The sequence below is a fragment of the Mustelus asterias genome, chromosome 13 (assembly GCF_964213995.1).
Source record: "Mustelus asterias chromosome 13, sMusAst1.hap1.1, whole genome shotgun sequence".
NCBI lineage: Eukaryota > Metazoa > Chordata > Chondrichthyes > Carcharhiniformes > Triakidae > Mustelus > Mustelus asterias.
Window position 1 is genome coordinate 3999688 of NC_135813.1, and position 19337 is coordinate 4019024.

Genomic DNA, 19337 nt, shown 5'->3' on the forward strand with positions numbered 1-19337 from the left:
GTGGGTAAGTTGTACGAAGGTATTTTAAGAGACAGGGTCTGCAGGCATTTAGAGACACAAGGACTGATTAGGGACAGTCAGCATGGCTTTGAGAGTGGAAAATCATGTCTCACAAATTTGATTGAGTTTTTTGAAGGGGTAACCAAGAAGGTAGATGAGGGCAGTGCAGTTGATGTTGTCCACATGGACTTTAGCAAAGCCTTTGACAAGGTACCACATGGTAGGTTGTTGCATAAGGTTAAATCTCACGGAATCCAGGATGAGGTAGCCAAATGGAGACAAAATTGGCTTGATGACAGAAGACAGAGGGTGGTTACAGAGGGTTGTTTTTCAAACTGGAGGCCTGTGACCAGTGGTGTGCCTTAGGGATCGGTGCTGGGTCCAGTTATTTGTCATTTATATTAATGATTTGGATGAGAATTTAGTAGGCATGGTTAGTAAGTTTTCAGATGACACCAAGATTGGTGGCATAGTGGACAGTGAAGAAGGTTATCTAGGATTGCAACGGGATCTTGATCAATTGGGCCAATGGGCTAACGAGTGGCAGATGAAGTTCAATTTAGGTAAATATGAGGTGATGCATTTTAGTAGACTGAACCAGGGCAGGACTTAGTTAATGGTAGGGCGTTGGGGAGAGTTACAGAACAAAGAGATCTAGGGGTACATGTTCATGGCTCCTTGAACGTGGAGTCACAGGTGGACAGAGTGGTGAAGAAGGCATTCAGCATGCTCGGTTTCATTGGTCAGAACATTGAATACAGGAGTTGGGATGTCTTGTTGAAGTTGTACAAGACATTGGTACGGCCACACTTGGAATACTATGTACAGTTCTGGTCAACCTATTATAGAAAGGATATTATTAAACTAGAAAGAGTGCAGAAAAGATTTACTAGGATGCTACCAGGACTTGATGGTTTGAGTTATAAGGAGAGGCTGGATAGAATTGGACTTTTTTCTCTGGAGCGTAGGGGACTGAGAAGTGATCTTATAGAGGTCTATAAAATAATGAGGGGCATAGATCAGCAAGATAGTCAATATATTTTCCCAAAGGTAGGGGAGTCTAAAACTAGAGGGCATAGATTTAAGGTGAGAGGGGAGAGATACAAAAGGGTTCAGAGGGGCAATTTTTTCACACAGAGGGTAGCAAGTGTCTGGAACAGAGGTAGTAGTAGAGGTGGATACAATTTTGTCTTTTAAAAAGTTACATGGGTAAGATGCATATAGAGGGATATGGGCCAAATGTGGCAATTGGGACTAGCTTAGGGGTTGAAAAAAGGGACAGCATTGACAAGTTGGGCCGAAGGGCCTGTTTCTATGCTGTAAACCTCTGACTCTATCTCTTGTAGTCACCTCTTTTAAAACTCTAGGATGTTAGTCATCAGATTCTGATGAATTGTCAGACTTTCATCCCATTAGTTTTCCCAGTACTTTTCCCTCTATCTATGATTTTTTTTATTTTCCTCTCTCCTTTTCGCCTTAGCAAGGACAGATGGAGTTTGCCCCCTGCAGTCAGCCTTGCTCTCAGACATGGGAAATGACTACTTGGGTACAATACTGGAGAGTGAGCAGGCCTCAAATAATACCCCAGCAACCAACATCCAGTAATTATAATTGCAAAAACACATCCCTGCTCTTGTAACTGAAACCTCTCGCAATGAAGGCCAACATGCCATTTGCCTTCTTTACCACCTGCTGCACCTGCATGCTTACCTTCAGGTGACTGGTGCTCAAGGACACCCAGGTCCTGCTGCACACTCCCCTCTCCCAATTTACAGCCATTCAGGTAGTAATCTGTCTTCTTGTTTTTGCTTCCAAAGTGAATAACCTCACACTTATCCAAATTATACTGCATCTGCCATTGGTTAGCCCACTCACCCAACTGTCCAGATTATTCCGAAGGATCTCTGCATCCTCGTCACAGTTCACCCTCCCGCCCAAATTGGTATCATCTGCAAATCTTTTGAGATGTTTGTTCCCTCATCCAAATTAATATATATTGTGAATAGCTGGGGTCCCAACACCGATCCACTAATTACTGCTTGCCAATTTGAAAAGCACCCATTAATTCCTACTCTTTGTTGCCGCTCTGCCAACCAGTTTTCTATCCATCTCAATACACTTCCTCCAATCCCATGTGCTTTAATCTTGCACAATAGTCTCTTATGTGGGACTTTGTCAAACATTTTCGGAAAGTCCAAATATACCACATTGACTGGGTCCCCCCTGTCAACTCTACTAGTTACATCTTCAAAGAATTCCAACAGATTTGTCAAGCATGATTTCCCCTTCATAAATCCATGCTCTGTCTGATCCTGCCGCTACATTCTAAATGCTCTGCTGTAAAGTTCTTGATAATGGATTCGAGAATTTTCCCCACTACCGACGTTAAGCTTACTGGCCGATATTTTCTACAAAAACGGAGCTTACTGCATTAGACTGTGTTCACATTTCATTGCTCTGTACCTTAGCTCTGCGGCGATGCTCTTCCTTTAACTTTTCTTGACGTCCTTGAGCTTCAAGTGATCTGTAAAAGGATTCAGATATCACATTACACATTTATCTCCTTCCCCCAGGTGAAGGGTTTACAAATCTGGCTTGTATTTGTGTGCAACATCAAATAGGAAACATAGGGCTCAGGGAGATTAATTGCACAACTCTTTCAGAGATTCGACACAGGTACTATGGGTGGCATGGCCTTCTTCTGTGCTTTTCATTGTTCATTTACAAGATGTGCATTACTGGCAAGACCAGCATTTATCACCCATCTAAAACTGCCCCGAGAAGGTGGTGGTGAGCCACCTTCTTTAACAGCTCCAATCCGTTATGTTATAGGACGTTGGTCTCCAAATAGTCGATCGGTCAACAGGTCGATTCTGGAGTCGCGAAAACTTGATGGTCATTGGCTGTCGAACCGCTGCAAAAATTGCACGAGAGTCGGGCTTGGGGTGACAAATCAGCTCATTAACTGCCGGAAATGTGCAGGACATGGGCTTCCCATGATGAGCGAATCAGCTCACTGACTGCCGAATCACAGACGCCAAAACGTGGACCAAGTTGGGTGAAGACAAAATGATGAGCAAGAAGCCAGGGAGCTCCAGGAGGGCAGAAACCTACCGTTTCCAGTAGGAATGAGAAAGCGAATTTATTTTTACGCATGTCAAAGGCAAGACCATTTGTTTCTTTTGTCAAGAGCGTAGCCTTGAGTAAGAGGTAATTCGGAACGGCATCACAAGACAATGCATGCAACATTTGAAGAAAATTTCCCTTCAAACAGTGCCATCTGGACAAAATTTGGGGAGTTAAAGGGAATGTTGCAAACTCAACAGTCACTCATTTTATGTGACAAAACAAAAGAAGCTGTTCACCGATGGCGAAGTTACCAAGGAGACGATGACGGCCGCTGCCGACACCTTGTTCAAAGACTTTAAAAACAAAGATGAAATTATGACTTCCTCAAGAGCTTTGCGCTTGGTGCTTCAACAGTAGCTAGAAGGTGGAATTGTTGTCTAAGGATGTGTCTCAACAAATACACCAGGACCTGTCATAGTCATAGAGGTTTACAGCATGGAAACAGGCCCTTCGGCCCAGCTTGTCCATGCCGGCCTTTTTTTTAAACCACTAAGCTAGTCCCAATTGCCCGCATTGGCCCATATCCCTCTATACCTATCTTACCCATGTACTGTCTAAACACTTTTTAAAAGACAAAATTGTACCCGCCTCTACTACTACCTCTGGCAGCTTCTTCCAGACACTCACCACCCTGTGCGTGAAAAAAATTGCCCCTCTGGACACTTTTGTATTTCTCCACTCTCACCTTAAACCTATGCCCTCTAGTTTTAGACTCCCCTACCTTTGGGAAAAGATATTGACTATCTAGCTGATCTGTGCCCCCCCATTATTTTATAGACCTCTATAAGATCACCCCTCAACCTCCTACGCTCCAGAGAAAAAAGTCCCAGTCTATCCAGCCTCTCCTTATATCTCAATCCATCAAATCCCGGTAGCATCCTAGTATATCTTTCCTGCATTCTTTCTAGTTTAATAATATCCTTTCTACGATAGGGTGGCCAGAACTGTACACAGTGCTCCTTCCTAAAGGTGGCTTTAAGTGAATAATTAGCAACTGATTTTATTCAACCAACCGGGAACTTTAACTAAACCAGTTACAATTTTAATTAAAGGATGGTTTGACTGAAATGCTGTTCAAATAAAGATAAGGATCATTTAGTACCAAAACAGTAATAACAGAATCTTAGTCAGTCTCAAAAAAACTAGATACAACCAGGTCTGGTGGCTTGGAAAAGATTTGGAGGTTCTTCTGTAGTTGTCCGCTGTCTGTAAGCGCTATCCGATTGGGTACTTTTCGCTGGTTGAATGGTGAGTTCTCTTAAGACATATCTGAAGCTGGCAGAGTTAAGAACTAACTGTTGATCTAACTGCCTTTAACTGCTTCAGCTAATCTGACCCTGGCTCTGGCTCAAGCGATGTTTAAGCTGTGAATGTTTCTCACTGCAGTTTGATGAGTCAGTAGATATGATGGTTACGGCCCAGCTGATTGAATGCCATGTTAGCGAAAACAAAGATGCAACAGAGGACCTCCTCACTCTTTTGCCACTCAAAGAGACGACTAGAGGCGAGGAAATCTACAACAAATTTGAAAGGAATGTGACTGAGAAAAACATTCTGATCAAAAAACTGGTTTCAATCACAACAGATGATGCACCATCAACACTGGCTGTCAATGCAGGATTCGTTGCACTTTGCAACCTCACCAACGTCCTGTACAACTGCAACATAACTTCCCAACTTCTATACTCAATGCCCTGACTGAAGGCCAGCATACCAAAAGCCTTCTTCCCTGCCCTATTTATCTGTGACTCTACCTTTAGAGAACCATGCATCTGAACTCTAAGGTCCACCATACTCCCTAAGGTCCTACCATTCACCATGAAAGTCCTACCTTGATTTGACTTTCCAAAATGCAACACCTCAAACTTATCTGTATTAAACTCCATTTGCCATTTCTCAGCCCACTTCCCCAGCTGATCAAGATCCTGCTGCAGTTTTTGATAACCTTCCTCACTGTCTACAATACCACCTATTTTATCATCTGCAAACTTACTGATCATGCCTTGTACATTCTCATCCAAATCGTTGACATAGATAACAAACAGCAATAACAGATGATTTCAGGAGTTAGACAAGATAAAGTTCAAGGTTTATTCATTAGTATCACAAGTAGGTTTACATTAACACTGCAATGAAGTTATTGTGAAAATCTTTGGCGCCTGTTCAGGTACATTGAGGGACAACTTAGCACGGCCAATGCACCTAACCAGCACTTCTTTCGGACCATGGGAAGAAACTGGAACACCCGAAGGAAACCCATGCAGACACGGGAAGATCATGCAGACTCCACACAGTGGCCCAAGCCAGGAATCAAACCTAGGTCCTTGGCACTGAGGTAGCAGTGCTAACCACTGTGGGAACAAATCACTGTTTGTTTCAAATCCTTTTCTTCAAGTAGAGGAATGACAGCAAGATTTCAGCAGGAGCTTGAACAAAGCAGTGGACTTGACATGGAAATAATCACCATGCAAAACGACGGAGCTAAAAGCTAGGTCAAGGGACAAAGATTTTTGAGGAGCTGTAAAGAGAGAGAAATACCCTCTTCTGACATTGTCAGCACTCAAGGTGAAGGCCTTTGGTTCCACATACCTCTGTGAGGTGGCTTTTTCTCATCAAGTCCAAGTATCACACTCGTCTCACAGATGCCCATCTAATGGACTGTACGAGACTGGCCATCTCAAACTACGACCCAGACCTCATAGCATTCACAGCAAGTGTGCAAGCACAGGTGTCACAAAGAATAGGTGAGAGTGTTATGCATAAGTACGTTTTGGGGGTTTTAGTAAAGTCAAATTTATAAGAGTAGATCTTGTGCTTAAAAAGGTTGGAGACCATCGTTATAGGTACACCCACAGTTCTGTTGGCTAGGGAGTTCCAGGATTTTGACCTCATGACAGTGAAGGAAAGGTGATATATTTCCAAGCAGGATGTCGTGCGACTTGGAGAAGAGCCTGCAAGTGTCAGTGCTCCTATGTACACCTGCCACCACCGTCCTTCAAGGTGATAGAGATCGTAGGCTTGATTGGTGCTGTTGAAGGGGCCCTAGCAAGTTGCTGCAGCACATCTGGTAGATGGTATCCACTGCGGACCTGTGGTGAAAGTGGTGGCAAGGTGGTATTATCACAGACAAGTAATCGAGAGACCGAGGGTATGCTCTGGGGACCTAGGTTCAAATCCCGCCACAGCAGATGGTGAAACCTGAATGCAATAAAAATCTGGAATTAAAAGTCTAATGATGACCATGAAACCAGTCAATTGTGGTAAAAAAACCCACCTGGTCCTTCAGGGAAGGAAATCTGCCATTCTTGCCTGGTCTGGCTTACATGTCCTTCAGGTTCTCAGCAATGCGGTTGACTATTAAATGCCCCCTGAACAGGCCTAGCAAACCACTCAGTTCAAGGGCAATTAGGGATAGGCAATAAATATTGTCTCAGACAGTGATACCACATCCCCTGAATGAATAAAAATGTTTACGCAGGTGAATGCCAAACAAGCAGGTTGCTTTGTTCCAGATGGTGTTGAATTTTGAGTGTTGGTGAAGCTGCACTTATCTAGGAAAGCGGAGTGTCTTCCATCACACTCCTGACTTATGTGGAGATGCCGGCATTGGATTGGGGTGGGCACACTAAGTAGTTCCACAACACCAGGTTAAAGTTCAGCAGGTTTATTTGGAATTACGAGCTTTCAGAGCGCTGCTCCTTCATCAGGTGAGTGGAGAGGTAGGTTTCACAAACACAGCCATATATAGACAAAGACAATTGCAAGATAATGGTTGGAATGCAGTCTTTTTAGGTAATCAAGTCTTTACAGGTACAGACAGTGCGAGTGGAGAGAGAGACAATCACAGGTTAAAGAGGTGTGAATTGTCTCAAGCCAGGACAGTTAGTAGAATTTTGCAAACCCGGGCCAAATGGTGGGGTTACATTTAGTGTGACATGAACCAAGATCCCGGTAGAGGCTGTCCTCATGCATGCAGAACTTGGCTATCATGACGACTGTCCTGGCTTGAGACAATTCACACGTCTTTAACCTGTGATTATCCTTCTCTCCACTCTCACTGTCTGTACCTGTAAAGACTTGATTACTTGAAAAGACTTGCATCCCAACCATTATCTTGCAACTGTGACTTTGTCTATATATGCCGTGTTAGTGGAACCTACCTCTCCACTCACCTGAAGAAGGAGCGACACTTCGAAAGCTCGTGATTCCAAATAAACCTGTTGCACTTTAACCTGGTGTTGAGAGACTTCTTACTCCTGACTTATGCCTTGTAGATGGAGGAAATGCTTTGGCAAATGAGGAGGTGGAGTTGTGAATCACTTGGAATAATTAGAAAATCACTAAACAACCAGCTGAGAAGCAATTGGGAAGGGAAATTCTGTGATTTATTCAGACTTATTTTTCCTTTTTATAACAAATAAACGGGATAATTATGACTTCAGAAGTGAAAGTTGAACTCAGGGCTATCAGCTATTCTAAATGTCCTCAATAGCATTCAGAGATCAGACCAACTATATCTTGAATACCAAATTGATCATTGTACCAGAGTGAAAGCATTTCCAAAGGAAATTGTCGCTGCAATTATATTCCAACTGTTCCTCTTCTAGCCAACATTCATGTTTTTATCTTGTATACAAAAAGAACTCCGTTTAAACAATGTGTGCATTGAAATATTTTTATGGTTCCAAGACACACATAAAAAGGAAACTTGTAGTTCTATAGTATTTTACATCAACTTAGGACTATTAAAATACTTCAAAGCCAATTAAGTACTTTTGAAGTGTCGCCACAGTTTGTGTAGGAAACAGCATAAATATGAAGCAGAAGCTGTTTAAATATTTCAGTCTTAGTTATATTACAATTACTCTAGATCATCTATAACCAATTCTTGATGTTGACTAATAATGGAGGCTGTTTTCTGTTATTTAACTACAAAGCACAAGAGAAAACATGGACAAAAATCTCCATCACGTCCATTCCTTGAGCCTTCTCACACAGTTCCTACCCTTTCTCCATCATGTCACGCATTTCCTCATATTCCTGCCGTTGCCGGAGCTCCAGGGACTCTTCGAATCGTTTCAATAGTTCAGCCGCTGTGTTGGAGAAACTCTGAGCAGCTTTCTGCTGCAGTTCCCGGCGATGCTTCAGTTCAGCCTGGAGAGAAAGCCAGAAAGAAGCATTGATGTGACAACTGGACACATCCCTGGAAACATGCTTCAAGGTAAATGAATTACTTTTGGAGTGCAGTCTCTGATATTAGTTACTCAGACAATGCAACAGTCAAATACACAGCAAGAATCCACAAACCACTGATAATCATCCCTCAATCAATAGCTGAAAGCAAATTAATCAGTAATTTCATGATGTATATTCTAATCTGAAATTTGAACAATGTCAGTAAATATTTGATGTATTAGTATACAGCGAAAAGTATTGTTTCTTGTGCGCTATACAAAGCATAGCTTTCATAAAGGAGGAAACTACAGAGTGCAGAATGTAGTGTTACAGTCATAGCTAGGGCGTAGAGAAAGATCAACTTAATGCGAGGTAGGTCCATTCAAAAGTTTGATAGCAGCAGAGAAGAAGCTGTTCTTGAGTCGGTATTTATTTTGCGTAATGGAGCTAAATTTTATTATGCCATTAACAATTCAGTCCCATTTGATCCTGTGGTTGCACTTGACATTGTTAGAGTACATGTTACATAAGCTGAGAAAATGAGCACCACCTACAAGATGTACAGCAGCAACCTGCCAAGGATCCTTCGACAGCTTCTTCCACACACACGGCCGTTACCACCTAGAAGGATGGAAGCTGTGTAGGGGAATAGTACCATCTGCGAGAACTATCCCAAGTCAGAAACCATCCTAACTTGCAACTGTATCACCATTCCTTCAATCAAAATTCTGGAAATCCCACCCAAACAGCACGACGAGATCATTGCCACCACACAGACTGCAGTAGGTGCTTGTATTTATTCATTTATGGGATGAGGGCATCACTGGTTAGACTAGCATTTATTGCCCATTCCTAACTGCCCTCAAGGTGGTGGTGGTGGTGAGCCGTTGCCTTACCTCTGCAGTTCATGTGTTGTAGGTATGCCCACCATGCTGTCAGGACAGGAGTTCCAGAATTTTGATCCAGCAACCGTGAAGGAGCAACGATAAAGTTTCCAGTCAGATAGTGTGTGGCTTGGAGGGGATCTTTCAGGTGGTGGTGTTCCCAGGCATCTGCTACCCTTCCCCTTCTAAATGGCAGAGGCTGTGGGTTTGGAAGGAGCCCTGGTGGTACACATTGCTGCCACTGTGCGTGTGGTGGAGGGAGTGAATGTCGAGGCTGGTGGATGGGGTGTCAGTCAAGCAGGCTGCTTTGTCCTGGATGCTGTCGAGCTTCTTCAGTGGTGTTGGAGCTGCGCTAATCAAGGCAAGTGGAGAGTATTCCATCACACTCTTGACCTGTGCCTTGTAGATGTGCATAAGCTTTTTTTTGGGGTGGGGGGGGGGGGGGGGGGCATAGTATTTGTATAGTTGGTTCATGTCAGTTTTTGGTCAACAGTAACCCTCCCAGGATGTTTGTAGTGGGAGATTCAGCGATGGTCATGCCATTGAATGGTGAGAGGAGATGGCTAGATTCTCTCTTGTTGGAGATGGTCATTCCTTGGCACTGGTGCACTGCAAATGTTATTTGTGGCAGCTCACCTTGGCAATTAGGGAGGAACAACAAATGCTGGGAGGAGTGCATGAATAGGTAAAGGATCTTTACCTGTCTGACAGTTTGAATGGATCTTCAAGCATATTAAAAAGGAACCTCAGTTCCCCGACATATTATTACAGTTAAACAATTTAATCACCTGCCTGATATTTTGGGTGGGCAAAGAGGACACCATACCAACAGGACACAAGTAGGGCGGCACAGTGGTTTGCACTGCTGGCTCTCAGCGCCAGGAATCCAGGTTCAATTCCTGGCTTGGGTCACTGTCTGTGTGGAGTTTGCACATTCTCCCCATGTCTGCGTGGGTTTCCTTCGGGTGCTCTGGTTTCCTCCCACAGTCTGAAAGACTTGCTGGTTAGGTGTATTGACCCGAACAGGCACCGGAGTGTGGCGACTAGGGGAATTTCACAGTAACTTCATTGCAGTGTTAATGTAAGCCTTACTTGTGACTAATAAATAAACTTTATACCTGCCTAGGGTAGCAAACTAACTTTAACAAATTTCAAATTAAGTGACTTTGTTTTCACATCTGCTTAAGTGAAACCATAAACACGGACACATGACAGTTAAGTCGAATGGCCTATTTTAAACTATATACAGCAGCTGAAGTAGTTTAGGGTTGGAAGGTAAAGCTTCAGCATTAGAGCCAGACCTTTTTAAATTTTTAAAGTTAGTTCTACACTCAAAGGGTGATAGAAATTTGAGAAAAGGAAGGACGCATGGGGCTACGGGGAGAAGTAGGGGTGAGTGGCTTACGTGAACTGTTCCTTTGACAGTCAGCACGGACACAACAGGCCAAACCACCGGGCTGAAAGATGCTCTTCTGTGCTGTAAACATTCTGTAATTCTCTTCAGCAAATGGTAACTGATGTTCAAATAATTGTTAAATGTAAATTGAAGACTGCTAGATTTTTGGTAACCAAAGCTGCTAAGTTTTACAGGGCAATGGCAGGGACAGGGAGTTAGGTCTAACATTAGCCACAGTGAAACTGAATGACAAGTTAAAAGGCTTGAGAAATTAAATAGTCTCCTCATGTTCCTATGATTGGGAGCTAAGCAAAGGCACCTCACATTACAGGTTCGCGAGAAATGCCTTGTCTTTTCTAATAATCAGCATGTGACATATCACCAAGTTATACAGATCTGGGAGGTTTGCTGAGGCCGCAGATCTCACAGTAAGGGGCCACATCAGGGCAGACAAATACAAAGGTAAAAAGGCTGCAGATGCTGAAAATCTGAAATAAAAACTTAAAATGCTGGAAAAACAGCACATCTGGTGGTATATGTGAAGGGAGAAGCAGGGTTCCGACAAAAGGTCACAGATCTGAAATGTTAAAATTGTTTCTCTCTCTACAAATGCTGCCGGACCTGCTGAGTCTTTGCAAAATTTTCTGTATTTAAATAAAACAGTGGGGCAACTCATTGTATCTTGGGATAATCATAGAATCCTACAGTGGAGGAGGCCATTCAGCCCATCGCATCTGCATCGACCACAATCCCACCTAGGCCCTACCCCCATAAACCCACATATATTTACCCTGTCAGTCCCCTGATACTAGGGTCCATTTAGCATGGCCAATTAACCTAACCGCCCATCTTTGGACTGTGGGAGGAAACCGGAACAGCCGGAGGAAACCCACACAGACACAGGGAGAATGTGCAAACTCCACATAGATAGTGATCCGAGACCAGAATCAAGTCTGGGTCACTGGTGCTGTGAGGCAGCAGTGCTAACCACTGTGCCATCGAGCTGCCCATTGGATGGCAGGAAGCCAGCTATCTACCTTAAGCACTATCTGGTGTTGACTCCTTAAAGCAAGAACAAGGGTGCAATAGGATTCACCACAACAGGCACAATGAATCTGAAGAAGAGCCATATTGGATTTGAAGCGTTAACTCTGCTTCTCTTTCCACAGATGCTGTCAGACCTGCTATGTTTTTCCAGCAATTTCTGCTTTTATTCCTGAGGTTGTTTCTTGCTGTGGATTGACGACCCCCAAGAAACTAAACTGATAAGATTCATTAGGATTGTGAATTTTTGAGTGTCCCTCCCCAGGAGAACTGTGGATGCTCAGTCATCGAGCAGATTCAAGATACAGATCAAATGATTTCTGGTCACTCCGGGAAACCCATCTGGTTCACTAATATCCTTGTCAGGAAATCTATTGTTCTTATGTGGTCTGGTCTACATGTGACTCCAAGTCGACAGCAATGTGGTTGACTCTTAAATGCCCTCTGAAATAGCTTAGCAAGCCACTCAGCTCAAGGGCAATTAGGGATGGGCAATAAATACTGGCCCAGCCAGCAACACCTACACTCCATGAATGAATAGAAAAAAATCTAAAAATCAAGGGATATGGTGGAAAAGTGGAATTGAGGCAGAAGATCAAAGATCCTAATGAATGGCAGAGCAAGCTTGAGGCGCTGTTTGGGCTATTTCTGCTCCTATTTATTTGTCTGATGCTCATACAGGTTGTAAAATGCCTGCAAAAATAGGATGTTTGTGTACTAGCAGGATTCTCAGTGTGAATAGAAAATCAAATGCCATTCCTCCCAAGCCTCCACCATGTTAAAACGCTCATACTATTTTATTTTCAGCTTCTTACCTGGCCCTTGATTCTGTGGACTTCCTCATACTTTTTAACAAAGCCTTCAATCTGGGTGGCTTCAGGTGAAAGCAGCAAGAGTGTGTGTTCTGGATTTAATTCTTGCACTACTTCCTAGTAACAGAAAAATAAATTTAAAAAGTATAAAGTAGAACTCTAAAATAACAATGGCCTCCATTTATACAGCACCTTTAATGTAGTAAAATATTCCAAGATGCTTCACAGGAGTGGTACCTAACAAAACATGACGCCAAGACATATGCCAAATGCATTCAGATGCAAAGCCTTTAGTTTTGTCCTTTTGTAACATCTAGTCTTGAATGTTGGTGTATTCTTTGGATTTTTCTCTCTGTCTCTACCTGTCATTCTTTGACCCTCATTTTCCATATTACTATTTTGCGCTCCTGCCCTGAATTCTATTACTGGATTTGCTACATCTCTCAAGCTTGATTTTTTACCACCAGTTGTTTCGTTGCTTTTGTACTCCATGTTCCTAGTAATAAAACCTAGGGTACCATATCCTTAATTAATCACTCTCACAACTTGTCCTGCAATCTTCAATAACTTATGCATATATACACAAAGGTCCCTCTGCTCCTTTAGAAATTGTACCATTTACTTTGCATAGTCTTTCCGTGTTTTTCCTATCAAAATGAATCACCTCACACTTCTTTGTATTAAAATTTCATTTAACACTTGTCTGCCCAGTCCATCAACCTCTGTCCTTTGGAAGTTCTACACCACACTCCTCACTGTTCACAATGGTCCCAAGTTTCATACCATCTTCAGATTTTGAAATTGTGCCCTGTCGACCAAAGTTTGCATCATTTACATCAGAAAGATTAATGTTCCCAACGCTGACCCCTACGCTCCACTCCAAACCTTCCTTCAATCCAAAAAACATCCATGAATCACCATTCTCCATTTCCATGTCGCTACTGCCCCCTTTATTCCATTAAATAACACCACAGGATCTTTTACATCCACTTGAGCAAGAAGATTGGGCCTTGGTTTAACATGTTATCTAAAAGACAAAAAAAACTTCCAACAGTGCAGTGCCCCTTTGTACTGGACTGTCAGCCTTGACTTTTGTGCTCAAGTCATGGAGTGAAACTTAAACCCAGAACCTTTTGATTCAAGGAGTACATGCTACCAACTGAGCTGATATTGCTACTGGTCCAGCAACACGAACCCCTGTCAGTGTGGTATAGGGGCTAAGTAGGTGAATACCTGCACATTATTATTATCCGTTTCCTCTTCTGTGCTTGGGACCGGAGGAGAAACGGGCGTCTCCTGGAGCTGGTCATCTCTAGTGAGGCCATAGATCAGAGGTGTTAAGTTCTCAGAGGTGCTGGATTGAGTCTCTGGTTGGAAAAAGTGGTCCAGTACCCATGCTGAGTTGACAGAGAGCTTGGGAGAAGATCTGCATTGCTCCAAAACATCCTGGAAGAAGACAGAATAAAGTGAAGCAAAATTTAAGGTTCTTGGCCTAAAGAGAGTCTGGGGAGACAGTTACCCAAATGTACGAGCACTTTTAAGGAATGCCATCATTGTAAATCCCCACAACTTACTCTTAAAAATTGATCTTGCCCTCTCTCCCATTACTGTCTCCTCCATCCCATTGCCCTAACTAATATTTATCCCTCAACCAAAAGCAGAAAAATCAGATTACTTCATTGCTGTTTGTGGGAGCTGGCCATACACAACGTTACTGCGTGATGTTTCCATATCAAATGAGTGACTACACTCCAAAGTACTTCATTGGTTATGAAACTCTTTGGGATGTACTGAGGTTGTGAAAAGTGCTATAAAAATATTATTGCCCTATTTCACATTACCCTGGCATCTTAATCAATGTCCCCATTTTTTTCCTTTTCTGGAAAATATTCACAGTACTGGAAAGAATTGGGTTTATGGTTGGGCATTCCATTCCTATCTAAATGATTATAAAAGGCAACAATTTGCATTTAAACAATTATTTTCACAGAGAACTGCCTAACGACAGAAATGCAAAATGACCCAGAGGAGTTATCAGCAGGGGTCACCAAAAGCTTGATTAAAACAGTTTTTCAAAAATTCATTCGTGGGACATTTATTGTCCATTCCTAGCTGCCCTTGAACTGAGGGGCTTGTTAATGGGTTTTAAGGAGGGATGGATAGGTAGAGATGTGAAGGTGTTCAGGGAAGAGCTTCCAGAGACTGGGGGCCTTGGAAGCTGAAGGCAGGGCCACCGATGGAAGAATAAAGGAAGGATGGTTTGGACAAGATGCCAAAGTCAATGGAACAGAAAGTATTGGGGGGGGGGGGGGGATGCTGAAAGGTTAGAGATAGAGGGATGAGATACAAATAAATGGACGCATTGGGAAACCAACATACAGTGTAGGTTAGTGAGGACAGGGGTAATGGGTGAGCAGGGACTTAGTGAGGGATCAGGTACCAGACAAAGGAGCTTTGGAGGATGGAAGATAGGCTGACATTAGAACTGCGGCTGGGAATGACAAAGGAATGGAGTAGGGGCAGGTGCAGTGTTGGTGATGTTATTTCCTGCAGTTATTCTGACTAATGCTGGCATTCTACACTTGGCACGCTTAAAGGAAAACAAAGGCGACGAGAAACTTCGAGGGAAAAGGGGATGGGGATGAATGAGGAAATTTGAATGGAAGAAAATTGGAGATGAAGAGGAGACATTTGTAAAGCCAGGACATCAAACACTCGGTCTGACCCGGGGTTCTGCCCCCTCAGCCCCTGTTTGTTTATCCTCCTATCGCTCAGTCTGTGAGAGGGAGAAGCAGAGGCCCAGGAGGCGGGAGGCTTGGAGCCGGGGGCTCGGGTACAGGCTCTTTCCCGGGAGGGAGTCACTCAGGCCGCCGGGCCCAGGCCCGCACTCACCTCGTCCTCCTCCAGCCATCTCGAGTCGTACGGCAGCCGCCCCTTCTCCGAGTTGCGCAGCGCCTCCAAAGTCTCCCAGCGCTTATCCTCTGCCGGCATCTTCCCTTCCCGCCCCTCCCCCCTCTGCGAACGCCGGAATCGGAAACTCCGAGCCACAAAACCGCTTCCAGTTCACGCCCCTGCCCCGCCCCGGTCACCATGGAAACCGGGCAGCGCAGGCCTCAGCCCGGGGGGGGGGGGATCATCGGGGCACCTGTTGTCTAGAGTCTGCAGCTTTATTACTTCATGGGGCTGTGAGCATCGCCGGGCCTTTGTTGCCTGTCCCTAATTGCCTTTGAACGGCAGTGCCTCACTCAGCCATTTCAGAGGGCAGTTTAAGTTTATTTATTAGTGTCCCAAGTAGGCTTACATTAACACTGCAATGAAGTTACTGTGAAAATCTCCCTAGTCGCCACACTCCGGCGCCTGTTCGGGTACACTGAGGGAGAATTTAGCACGGCCAATGCACCTAACCAACACGTCTTTTGGACTGTGGGAGGAAACTGGAGCACCCGGAGGAAACCCACGCAGACACGGGGAGAACGTGTAAACTCCGCACAGACAGTGACCCAAGCCGGGAATCGAACCCGGGTCCCCGGCGCTGTGAGGCAACAGTGCGAACCACGGTGAGTCAACTGTGGAATCTTACAGCTTTATTTTCTTTGTAATTATGTGCACTTTCAAACTTTGCCTACTTTACACTATATTCTGCACTCTCTCCTTTCCTTCTCCCCTATTTTGATTTTGATTTGATTTATTGTCACAGATAGGAGTATACAGTGAAAAAGTATTGTTTCTTGCGCGCTACGCAGACAAAGCATACTGAACATAGAGAGGGAAAGGAGAGAGTGCAGAATGTAGTGTTACAGTCATAGCTAGGGTGTGGGATGAACTTAGGGAATGTCCTGGCTTTCCTGGAATGGTAGGATGAACTTAGTGCGAGGTAGGTCCATTCAAAAGTCTGATGGTAGTAGGGAAGAAACTGTTCTTGAGTCAGTTGGTAGGTGACCTCAGACTTTTGTATCTTTTTCCCAACGGAAGAAGGTGGAAGAGAGAATGTCGGGGTCCTTGTTTTGTCTGTATAGAGTGCAAGGAACAATATTTTTCACTGTATCCCAATACATGTGAAAATAATAAATCAAATCAAACAAAAAGCTACTGGTCCCTAACTGGATCGTAACATGCATGTAATGCACCATTAATGGTTGAGTTCTTGTGGCACAATGGGTAACACTCTAAGTCTGAACCAGAATTCCTTGTTTTCTTTTAAACCTGTCAAGTGTAGAATGGCAGTATCACTCAGAATAACTGCAGGAAATAGCATCGTAAGAAGTTTAACAACACCAGGTTAAAGTCCAACAGGTTTATTTGGTAGCAAAAGCCACACAAGCTTTCAGAGCTCTAAGCCCCTTCTTCAGGTGAGTGGGAATTCTGTTCACAAACAGAGCTTATAAAGACACAGACTCAATTTACATGAATAATGGTTGGAATGCGAATACTTACAACTAATCAAGTCTTTAAGAAACGAAACAATGTGAGTGGAGAGAGCATCAAGACAGGCTAAAAAGATGTGTATTGTCTCCAGACAAGACAGCCAGTGAAACTCTGCAGGTCCACGCAACTGTGGGAGTTACAAATAGTGTGACATGAACCCAATAGCATCGCCAACACTGCATCTGCTCCTATTCCATTCCTTTGTCATTTCCAGCCTCAGTTGTCAATGCTAGCCTATCATCCATCTTCCAAAGCTCCTCTGTCTGTATCTGGTCCCACACCAAGCCCCTACTCATTCTTTACCCCATCCTCACTAACCTTGCTGTGGGTCTAGATTCACGTATAGGCCAGACCGGGTAAGGACAGCAGATTTCCTTCCCTAGAGGGGACATTAGTGAACCAGATGGTTTGTGCAACCAATTGATGATAGTTACCGTGGTCACCATTACTGAGCTAGATTCTATCTCAGATTTTATTAACTAAATTCAATTCCTTGCCCTGGAGTGGGACTTGAACCCGGAGCTTCTGGTTCAGAGATGAGGTGCCACCCATTGTGCCACAAGAACTCAGCCAGCAAGTACAAAAGTTATGCTAAATGTTTTGAATCTTTGGTTAGGCTTCAGTGAGAGTATTGCATCCAATTCTGGGGCCTCACTTGAAGGATTGTCATCAGTTGCCCCCTGATTCGAGGATGACATCTACTTAAGAATTGTAGATTTTTGCCGTGGGTCTTCATGTGACTGAAAAGGCCGACTCTTGACCCACAGATCTTTGGACAGGATGCCCCAAGAAGCAATGGGATCTGGTGTGCAGGGTTTGCTTCCTTTCACTAATTTGGCACTACCACTCTGTCTCAACATTAAGACTTTGTGACACAAAAGTGTGATGAAGCTTGAAGGACAAGTTGTCCCCATTTCAACAATTGGTAGCAAGCTCTTCCAGTCATTATTGTGAACGCTGTCATGCTTCAGAGTATCTCTGAAATGTTTCCTCCCCTGGAACATTGACCATTTCAGAGTTGAAAAAAAACAGGACCTGGTTTGGGAGGTGTTTTTTGGTGACTTGGACACAATGTCCAGTCCAACAAAGTTTATTTACTAAATGCTTGTGGCTTTAAGAAGAACATTAGTGTTTGTTTGATGGTCCTCTCATTAAATCCAGAGTATTTCGTGGAGCATTGCAAATGGAATATCTCTAGTGCCTCTTATGTGACACTGTCCAGGTCTCACTGCAGTACAGAAGTCTGATAACAACAACTGCTCTGTATACTGAGGTCTTTGTTGTCAACCACTTTTGTTTTATTCATTCATGGGTATCACTGGCTAGCCCAGCATTTATTGCCCATTCCCAATTTCCCTCGAGAAGGTGGTGCCTTCTTGAACTACTGCAGTCCATGTGGTGTAGGAATACCCACAATGCTGTTAGGAATGGAATTCCAGCATTTTGACCCAGAGAAGGAAGGGTGATATATTTCTAAGCCAGGATGCTTTGTGGCGTGGAGGGGAACTTACAAGGGGTGGTACTCCCATGCATCTGTTGCCCTTGTCCTTCTAAGGTGGTAGAGGTTTGGAAGATGCTGTTGAAGGAGTCTTGGTGAGTTGCTGCAGTGCATCTTATGGATGATGCACGCTGCTGCTACTGTGGATGGGGTACCAATCTAACCGGATGCTTTGTCCTTGGTGGTGTTGAGCTTCTTGAGTGTTGTTGGATCTGCACTCATCCATCACACTCCTGACTTATGCCTTATAAATGGTAGACAGGCTTTGGGAGTGTTAGGTGGTTGTAGGTGGTAGTTTGTAGAAGGTAGTTTGTATTAGACTAGGCTGGCACAGCTGATCCACTGTTGGATCTCCTTATTAATGGTAGCCTATTTGACCCAATCCCTCCTCATTCAACAAACCTGCCATCCCAGGAATCAGACTGGTGAACCTTCGCTGCACTCCCTTTCTTAAATAAGGAGACCAAAAATGCAATTAGTATTCCAGGTGTGGTCTCACCAAGGTCCTGTACAGCTGCAATAATCCATCCTTGCTCCTGAACTCAAATTCTCTTGGCCAACATACCATTTGCCTTCCTAACTGCATGCTGTACCTGCATACTTATGCTCAGCACCAAGATAAAAGCAAAATACTGTGGATGCTGGAATCTGAAAATGCTTGAAAATCTCAGCAGGTCTGATAGCATCAATGGAGAGAGAATAGAGCCAACGTTTTGAGTCTAGATGACCTTTATCTGGGGCTCTATTCTCTCTCCACAGCTGCTGTCAGACCTGCTGAGATTTTCCAGCATTTTCTGTTTTTGCTTATGTTCAGCGACTGTTGTTCAAGGACACCCAGGACCCTTTGTAACATCAACATTTCCCAATCTATCACCATGTAAATAATAATTTGTCATTCTGTGTTTCCTACCAAAGTGGATAACTTCACACTTATCCACCTTGTACTACACTGCCATATATTTACCCATTCACTC

At 43.8% G+C, this 19337-nt stretch overlaps 1 protein-coding gene across 1 annotated transcript in view; it reads right to left on the reverse strand.

Moving 5' to 3' along the window:
• Nucleotides 1-15457, reverse strand: part of gle1 (GLE1 RNA export mediator) — a 54603-nt gene extending 39146 nt beyond the window's left edge. The window contains exons 1-5 of the mRNA XM_078226223.1: nucleotides 15333-15457; nucleotides 13674-13886; nucleotides 12444-12557; nucleotides 8135-8283; nucleotides 2464-2524 (exon numbers count right to left, since the gene is read on the reverse strand). Coding sequence (XP_078082349.1) covers nucleotides 2464-2524; nucleotides 8135-8283; nucleotides 12444-12557; nucleotides 13674-13886; nucleotides 15333-15431 — 636 coding nt within the window. The 5' untranslated portion in view covers nucleotides 15432-15457. The remainder of the gene's footprint in view (nucleotides 1-2463; nucleotides 2525-8134; nucleotides 8284-12443; nucleotides 12558-13673; nucleotides 13887-15332) is intronic.
• Nucleotides 15458-19337: the final 3880 nt, after the last annotated feature.